This window comes from Chrysochloris asiatica, unplaced genomic scaffold (assembly GCF_000296735.1).
Source record: "Chrysochloris asiatica unplaced genomic scaffold, ChrAsi1.0 scaffold00056, whole genome shotgun sequence".
NCBI classification, from domain to species: domain Eukaryota; kingdom Metazoa; phylum Chordata; class Mammalia; order Afrosoricida; family Chrysochloridae; genus Chrysochloris; species Chrysochloris asiatica.
This window is the reverse complement of record NW_006408574.1, coordinates 4186232-4195975: the sequence shown is the minus strand read 5'-3', so window position 1 is coordinate 4195975 and position 9744 is coordinate 4186232. Positions and strand designations below refer to the sequence as shown.

Here is a 9744-nt window from a genome sequence, read left to right as displayed (position 1 = left end):
TTTCCTCTTCTTTCTTCCTCAGGTTGAGTTCTGTTCATCCAGTCATTGAAGCCAGGTCATGTGGGTATCATCTGCAAGTGTGGGTGTTCTTGCGTCTGTCTGCCCTCTTCTTATCAGCTGGTCTCTTCGCTCTCTGCTCTAGTCCTCTGTGGCTGTGTCACTGACTCTGAGCCCATGGGTCCCTTGGTCCTGCCTTGCTGCCGACCTACCGAGTCTCCACCCGGGTTCGCAGTAGTCTGCAGAATGATGCAGGGCTTAGTTCGCCGCTTCCTTGGTGTTCTTCGGTCACTTCCCTTTATGGGTGACGTGCGTGGTCACCAATCAGAGCGTGGATTTCCTTTGCATCTTAGTCTTGGGAGAGGATCTGTACTGAGAGGACCCAGCCACTTGCCTTGATGCCTCCTGGGCTAGCAACTTGCTTGTTCTTGTGGTATCAGTCGGACTGCCCTTACTGTTCTGTATTTTTCCTGTAGGTCTTTCTTTCAAGAAGTGTCTTCTGGCTTTCTGGCCACACACTTGGCTTTTGCAGTTACCCATAAACCAGCCCCAGCATCGGGTTCACACGGGGTCACCTTGTGGACCTTCCAGTGATTCTTCCATGCACACACCTGACTGCAACCCTGGACCGCAGCACCTCCAGTTCAGGGGTCTGGGAAACCCTCACGAGGCTCCAGGACACACAGAAACAAGGGGTGGGGGTGGGGGTGGGGGGCTCACGGACGGTCTGGATGGTGTGAGCAATCCAAACACAGGTCTCTTGTTTGCTTGAGAAAGGGTTTTAAAGTGGCAAGATTTTGTAATCTGGATTATATTTTTGTTACCGTCATGCATGCATCATGGTCCTCGATGTGTTCTGTGAACTAGGACTCTGTGATTTGGACATTGTGTGAACACTGTGCCCTCGTTTGATCCTACAGCATCTCACACAAACTCGTGCCTTAGCAGTGAGTAGCACTATGGTTCCCTTTTGTGTCTGGTCCTTAGTCACCAACATCAGCAATATCCCCTTCCCCATCCCTGATACACCCCGTTCACATTTTCATTAGCCCCATGGCTCGCTCTGGATGGAGCTAGTCCTTTTTTAACAGCTTGGAGAATTTTTCTGTTTTTGAGGATCATCCTGATGATCTATTGCGGCATGCCTAAATCATGTGTAAGAGCATTCACTGCTTTCCCACCTTCACGTGGTCTAATAACTTTTGTTTCACTTCCAAATCGATACTTCCCCTCTGCCTCTCACGAACACTGGTTTGCTGGGTTGGGGACACCATGATGCACTTCGTGGTCATATTTTCAAAAGAAAATGAAACAGAGAGATGATGGTGCAACACAGTCACATGACTGGATGCTGGCATGCACTGTGACAGGAAACTTTTGAGATCCGGAGTATGGTGTACACTTAACATAAGCCAGTATGACCAGCGTGTCTTATGATTACCAAGACTTACGGGGATACAGGTTACGGGTACACCGTTACACACCGGGAAGTGCTTTATAGACAAAAGACATAAGATTTGTTCTCTGACTGGGATTTCTGGACTCCTGTAGGATCAGCACTGGACTGGGAGACACAGGTCTGTGGTTCAAACCCACCAGCTGCTCCTCGGAAACCCTATACAGGATCCCTATGAGTCAGAACTAACTGGACAGCGCTAAGCAACAACATGACAACTTTATGTGGTTGTTGTGGTTGTTAAATGCTATCACATCAACCCTGTATACAGTTTCCAAGGAAACACTGGTGAGCTTTACCTGCTGACCTTGTGGTTCAAACTGACTTTGCAGTCCAGGGCATTAGCCCCCGGCGCCACGGTTACAAGTGCCCAAACGGACGTACCTGACTACATACATTAGGCGATCTCAAAAGTGAGCAGAGAGCTGTTGAGAGAACAATTTTCATTCATCCAGCCTTATGCACTGCAATGTGGGGGCCCTGCTCTTGTACCTGAACCCCAACGTCGGTGCCCAGCTGCTGTACACCGGCAGTCCAATCAGGACTGCCGTCAATGTCAGTACAGACCAGCTACGCAGACATAGCATGACCGGGAAAAAAGCAAAATACCTCATTAATGGTGGGGAAATGGGGAGAAATTGGGAGGGACACCACTAGAGTGCTCAGTGGGCCACGCCATTAGTGACCACACCTCCTGCAAGGTCGCCCATGTTGTAGATGAGGAAACCGAGACAGCCAGGAAGCCACATGACAAAGGTCACCCGACGGGGGAGGAGCAGAGGTGAGACTAGAACCCGGGTCTGTCAAGGGCTACAACATCATTTCCTTGGAACCAGACAGGGTGTGGTGGAAGTAGGACAGACAGATGTTCCTGGCTCCAGCTGCAGTCTGTTTCCAGGAGCTGGTGGGAGGCAGCTTACTGGGAATACTGGGCCAACATCAACACTGGGAGCTGTGACCACCCTGGAGCCAAGACTCCAGATGCCCCCAGTGCAGACTAGCTCTCTTCAGGCAAGTGAACAGCCACAAGTCACCTCTAGGAGCTTGGCCTGTAAACCCCACACTGCCTTAAAACTGGCCCTTGCACCCTACATCATGGGAGAAGAGCACAGACAGAATGTGGGACCCTATCCAGAGAAGCAGCGACACCAGAGATGGAGGCAGAGATGGAGACATGGAGACAGGGAGCATCTGAGGACTCTAGACTCATGGAAAGAGAAAGGCTGTGTGCTGGTGGCCAGGAGGCAGGCTTGCAGAATGTGCTCTTTGGCTGTTTAAATGATTATATATTCCTGAGTGCTTCTGTGTACATCCCCCACCCCCACCTCACCCCCAAAACAAAAACAAGGAATGGAAGCAAATCCTGTTGAATGATGATGCACTGAGGCAACTGTAATCATTGCAGTGAAATGATGGTGTAAAGCTGATGTTCTCCCTTGTAAACTATCACTCAGTTCACAATAAAAACTTAAAAAAAACAAAAAACTGTCCCTCGTTCCTTCTAGGAGTCAGGGGTGGGCCTCATTCACCTGTATATGCCCAGCACCCAAGCCAGGGCCTGGCACCAAGAAAGTGCTTGTACCTAGCTGACTGGGTGAATGAATGAATGAACGAATGAATGCCTATGCCAGATCCTCACACACAACGGCCAGTCATCTAAGGTGCCGTTACTGGTCTCTCCCCACCCAGAGCTAAGAAGACTGATGAACATCAGAGGCCCGTGGGGCCAATGAGTCCATTCAGAACCACGTGACCCCAGTCTCCGGGAACCTGAGACAAGAAATCGGTGTGGCCTGGCTACTGCTACTGGCTGCTCTGACAGGGATCGAAGGTCCCAGCGAGATGGGAGAAACAAGCGCAACAAAACGCAAAATCATAAAAAAGACCAGGCTTGCTGGTCAGAAAGACACCTTAGCCACCACTCTGGACTGGAACTGGATGCATCCCCATGGCTCAGTTTTCAGTCAGACAACAGACAGGTCTCTAAGGGGATCAACAACAATCGGGGGTGCGCACCCCTTAGAACCAGGGACCGTGGGAGATGAAGTGGACAGCACCGTCCCGAGGACCAAGTGCAGAAAGGTTGGGAAAGGAGGAGGCTTGGAAACAGGAGAGCCAGGGAGGATGTGGGCTGAGTGATGTTACCTTCCGGGGACTGCAGTCAATAGCATGAAATAATGTGTATGAATTGTTTAATGGAAGGAACACTGATCCGCTCTGTGAAACGTCACCCAATTCACAATAAAAAGTGAAGACAAAAAGACCAGCTCCAGGTTCTTAACACACGTGAGCTGTGCCCAGGAACGTGTGCCAGATGATCCCCTAAACAGCTGTACTGTGTCCAGGCAGGGCGGTCAGGAGGAACGTTCTAGAAAAACAAGGCACACCTTCCTGACATTGGGCCATGAACCCAAACGACAGACGTGTTGGTTCTGCTAGACCTCACTCCTGTGCCCCATCCATCACTCCCTGGCTGTAGATGGAAGCTTGAAAGTTCACCTCCCTCCCCTCTCAGCTCGGGAGTCCAGGTAAGACATGCATTCCTGTTTGTGTGTATAAATTGCCATAATGGTGAAATATCAAGACTGTGCCCGTGGAGAGAGCTGCTGTGAAATCTGGCTTTTCAGGGAAAGGAGGAGGGAGAATGAAAAATTTATTAAACTCGGGCCGCTGGGACCAGACCACGAGTTAAAAGATTCACATTCATCCCCCTTCCCGATAATGTATGATTTATATTTGCAATAACTGGAGTCACCAGGAGCTCACTGTGCACAGCTGCAGGTCCCAGGATAAGCATTTCCGTGTGAGGGGAGCTGCATCCTCAAGAAAACAGTCCAACGCGAATGGACAGAGAGGTGAGGGGAGCATGCGCCCTGGACCTGTCTGAGTAGCCCCGAAGGAATACTCAATACAGCGCCTGTACCCAAGTCACCTGGGACAGCAGGACCCGTGGGCCAAGGAAATCATTCTGCTCCACACACTGGGGAGACACAGGAGCTAGGTCCATCCTGGAGCCCTTTTGGTCAGCCAGACTGCTGTAGGACACTTCTGGAAGGTAGAGTCCCCAGCCTCGGATTGGCCACCCAGGAGGACAGACAGAGCGTCTGGCCTGTGTTGAAGTCTGAACCCATGAACCTGTGGGTGAGGCCTTCCGCTGTGTTGATGGAACCTAGTGCGTTCTGAGGTTTAAGCACACGCATGCACAGGATGACATTTGCCAAGAAACGTCTCAGAGATCAGAGCAGGTCGACACCGCTGGTTTGGACTTTCACCTCCAGAGGGAGGAGAACAGGAGCTCCTGTTCTGTCTGCAAAGCCACCACTTCATGGTGCTTCAGTCACAGCGCCTCAAGGTAGGCAGGAGTGTACCTCAGGTCTTACAGAACTCTAACCACCAAATTACGGCGCACCCGGCAGACAGCCGCACAGGAAAAGACAATGATGGTGGAGGTGGCCACAAGAGGGTCACAGGATGGACATCTGAGCCAGGACTGGGCAGGAGGTAGGAGACAGAAGGGACAGTTTCCAAGGACAGGGGTCTGATGGCCAGCTCAGATTCCCTCGATCACCTCCTTCCATCTGAGGTACCAGAACACTCAGTACCTCCTCACCTCAGGACGGTGGAGCATGATCCTCACAGGGCTGTCCCTCAGGAAACTCTGTGCATGTAAATTTGCCTTTCTAGAAACTTCCCAACTCTCGCTCCCATTCCTGGGATGGACTGGGGCTGACGGTGGTACCCAGACGAGAGGTTCCAAGTGGTTCCTGGTAGTCCCATTTCTTCCCTGCAGACTGCTGCCAGCCCTCAAGCCCACAAGGGGTTGACCATACACCTGATGGTCCCCGTCAATGAACTGGCTCTCAGGAGGCAGGCAGACAGCCCAGCTGAGGAGACACTTCTTTCCCAGAATCGCGTGACTCTGGGTTGCCAGTCTTAGGTGTGACTCAAACTGCTTCTAGAGAAAGGGATTTTGCAAAATGCACTGCCTGGAACCCACACACCTTGGGGCAGCCCCCAGGAATGTCCTCAGTACCCAGCCCACAGCAGGCACTCCAACACAAGGTTCTGAACACGAGTCTCATCCCAGTCTGTGCGACACGACGTAGGAGAGGCACGGTGCGAGTTGCCCCAGAAGGAGGCCAGCGTTCAGCTGGAACAAAGGGCGATAAAGAGGGCGGAAAAGAGGAAGTCACATGGCACATTGTCCACCAGGGACAGGGGCAGCCCAGGCTGTCACCAGGGAAGACCTCAGGGTGGGGCAAACCGTCTCCTCGCTGTAGGAAAGGGAAACTACCTTAGCAGCAGCCATGTGACCCCAGCTCATGGCCACAGCCACCCTCACAAAGCCAACTAGATTGTCCACTCAGGAAGCGCCCAACTGGGAAGTCCCATCCACCTCCTGGAGGCTCTGAAGCCACAAGGTCAAACAGCCAGGAGGGCCTGGGGGCCAGGTTTGGGTGTGTGGAGGGGAGCACAAATCTCTTAGCAAAGGAGGAAGGTGGGAGACTGAGGGCCACAGAGCTCCACCTGCCCTATCAGTCCAGATCACCCTGAACCCACATATCTCCCTTTCTTTTAGCCTATGCTTTGAAGTGACCTCTGCTTCTGGGAAGAGTAGCTCTACCCCTACCCAGGAGGCCTCGCGGTACAATGGCTAAGCGCTGGTTTGAATCCACCCAGCAGTTCTGAGGGAGAAGGCTGGCTGCTATCTGCTGCTGTGAAGACCGAGAGCCTCAAAACCCCGTGGGGCAGTTCTACTCGGTGTGGTCAATCCTACAGGCTCGCTCTGAGTCAGAACGGGCTAGGCAGCAGTGGGCTTTGTTTAAACTCTGAAAATGGATCCCTGGTGGTGCAGTAGATAAGCACTTGGCTGCTAACTGAAAGGTCAGAGGTTTGAATCCCCAGCCGCTCTGAGGGAAGACAGGTGTGGCAGTCAGTTTCTGTCAAAATGAAAACAGCCTCCGAAACCCTACGGGGCAGTTCTACTCTGTCCTACAGGTCACCATGAGGTAGAATCAGCTTGATGGCACCAACAACAACTCACCACCCACACAGCATCCAAGGGCCAGTCAGAGTCCTCCCAGACTGAGGGGAAGCCGCCAGCCCATGCCCACTTCAGCACCAGCCCCTGGCACTTGTCCCTGAGGGTACACAGACATGACCCTTCCACAGAGTCAGACCATGGGCCAAAGGCAACTCCCACATCCATCCCCGGAGATGAATGAATGAAAGGAACCACACGCCCCTCTGCGATCTCTCAGACACGTGAGGAAAATCCACGAGGCGGCTCTGCTCGGGAACAGCTCAGGAGCTGCTGGCTGGAGCGTAGCCACCATGTCCGCCCCTGCATGGTCCCTCTGCCTGCCCACCCTGGCTCTCCCTGCCCGGCGCCTTACTCAGCCAGCTCCTCCAGGCTCCGGTATACGTCATCGTCATTCTCCGCGGTCTCCTCTGAGGGAAAGGGCCTGCAGGACAGAGAACAAAAGTGAGGTGCACAGTCTCAGGGGTGCCAGACAAGTCCCTACAGCTAGTCCCGAGGCTCAGTCCCAGAACTCAAGGGCCTTATTCTGCTCCTCCTTCGAGGAAGGACACAGGGTCTGATCGTGCCAGCTGGATAGTCAGGAACTGCGTGTCCAGGGGCCCTGGTGCTGGAAGACATCCTCCTCTGTGGGTTCAGCGTCCCTACCAGCAAACGAGGGGCCAGGTGGGGATGGGAGGAGCCTTGACCCAGCAGTAGCTCTGCCGCCACTGTGGGGAAGGTGGATACCCCAGATACCACCTGGCCTTGGGCAGAGGGTCCGGTGCCAGCTCTGTGCACTCTAAGGAGCAGCAGCCCTCCACAGGGGGAGGGGAAACAATGGTGGCCATGTCCGCATCCTTATTGGGGGTTGCGAAAACCCAGAGTGTGTCAACACCAGGAGAGGCGGGTTCTGGGGAGCATTTGATGACTCGGAGATCACATCCCACATACAACCATCTGAGCCCCGGCACATAATAATGAGGGACCAGTTACAGACAAGTGACATTTCCCCAGATGTATGCAGGAGTCCTAACCCTTCACAGTGAATAGGATCCCGGATGTTGCATTAATGAGTTCATACCAGAGTAGGATGGGTCCTAACCCCAATCTCTTTAACTGTCATCGAGTTAGGTCCAACTCATATTAACCCTGTATGTAAGGAGCTCTGGTAGCATAGGGGTTATGAATCGGGCTGCGAACTGCAAGGTCAGCAGTTTGAAACTACCAGCTGCTCCGCGGGAGAAAGATGAGGCTTTCTGCTCCCGTAAAGATTTACAGCCTCGGAAACCCTGTACTGGGTTGGTATGTATGGGTCACAACCGACTCCATGGCACTTAACAACAACAACATATAAGGTTTCCAAGGAGCGACTGGTGGGTTTGAACTGCCAACTTTGTTGTTCAAACCAACCTAGTGGTCCAGTGATATATCCCGCAGCACCACACCAGGATTCCAATCCCTTTAAGTGATGCTGGACAGATACACACATATGCACCAGGGATACCAGAGAACTTCGGGGTCTGCCGACAAGGAAGACTCTCACCTATAGCCGACGCCCTGATTTGGAACACTAGCCTTCAGAACTGTGAGGTGACAAATCTCCGAACTTTTTTGGTTTGGTTTTTCAATTGTAGTTTGGATGAAAAATGCCTGTCTTTTAGAGCCGCTGACTTGTGGCCTTTGGTTACGGCAGCAGGAGGCATGTAAGAGGCATGTCGTGTTGGGCAGCTTTTCCACATGAAGATGTTCCTCATGGCAAAGCCCATGTCTTGCTTTCAGACAGAGCACAAACCATGCTGCCAGAGTCGTGAGCTAGACACTGATTCACAACCACCACCCAGTGTGTGCAGGCTGGGAACACTCTGACCTCTTGAGAGGAGATCATCCTTCATGGTACCTCTGGATGAGTTCGAACCACCAGCCTCTCAGCTAATTGTTGAGCACTTAACTGCTTGTGCCACCTAGGGACTCTGGCATGATCCACAGAGGCTGCTGAAAGCCTGGTGCCCACATCCAATCAGCAGAGTTCCAGCCCACCACCATCTCGCCACCAGCCTCACCCAGGACCGGGCCACAGGTAGCATCATGGGGAGCCTGGTACAAATGCTGGTTCTCAGGTACCTCCTCTGCCCCATTGGATCAGTATGACCACGGTTGGAGCCTAGGAATCTGAGTTTTAGGAGCCCATTAGCAATGAATATTTCAGTATCTTGTATCCTTCCAGACAGATAGCAAGTGGGTGGGTACATACTAAAATACGACATGACAGCCATTTCAAAACGTTTGTCTCTTTCACAACAGACCCATCTTGTATGTGTGGTTTCTTGAAATTTCCCTCATCTGTGTCTTTTTGAGTGTTCAGCCCTTCTTGTCATCTTCTCCACTGCCCCACCCACCCAGCAGAGATAAAACTGGGGAATTAAAGTCGGACCAATTACACTGCTGTCCATAGACTCTTCACTACTTTTATTCCAATGTCCCTATTTGGAGCCACAAATCCCCTTGAGAAGGAAGCTACAAATCCAGTTACTCTTTGCCTCAGACAAACAAAGACAGCCTGCAGCCAGGGCAGGGACACAGGGAAGGAGGACTGCCTGCCAGGGAAGGCTGGGGCCTTGGTGCCCACACTGCCAGGACAGGGCTCCAAGGCAGGACAGCCCTCTGGCTTCCTTTCTGTCCTCACCACCCTCCTATGACCACTTCTGCCTCCAGCCTTGCACATGTTGTTACCTCTACCTTCAGTCTGACACGCACGCTGCCCCTCCAACCATAAAACCAATCCCTATCTTCCTTCAAAGACCAAACTCAAGTTCTGTCTTGTGTGGCAATTCAGGTCCACCCTCCCAACCTGGGTCTACCACTGTTTAGGCAGTGCCTGGCACAGTAAGGTCTACATGGATGGAGATAAATAAGTAAATTCAAGGGTGGATGGATGGGTGGATTATTGGATGAATTGATGGATGGATGGATTGTTGGATGGATGGATGGATGGATGGATGGATGGATGGATGGATGGATGGATGATGGGTGGGGTGAGTTCATGGGTGGGTGGACGGATGAATGGATGGATGGATAACGGGATGGATGGGTGAGTGGATGGGTGGATGTACGGATGGATGGGTGGGGTGAGTGCATGGGTGGGTGGATGGATGAATGGATGGATGGATAAGGGGATGGGTGAGTAGATGGGTGGGTGGATGGATGGATGGATGAATGAATGGGTGGGGTGGGTGGATGAATGGATAGATGGGTGGGTGGGTAGATGGATGGG

The 9744-nt window shown here is 52.4% G+C and overlaps 1 protein-coding gene across 1 annotated transcript in view; it reads right to left on the bottom strand.

Annotated features, from left to right (window-relative positions):
- Nucleotides 1–9744, bottom strand: part of VAV2 (vav 2 guanine nucleotide exchange factor) — a 164275-nt gene that overhangs the window by 52438 nt on the left and 102093 nt on the right. Inside the window, exon 4 of the mRNA XM_006863824.1 lies at nucleotides 6850–6918. Coding sequence (XP_006863886.1) covers nucleotides 6850–6918 — 69 coding nt within the window. The remainder of the gene's footprint in view (nucleotides 1–6849; nucleotides 6919–9744) is intronic.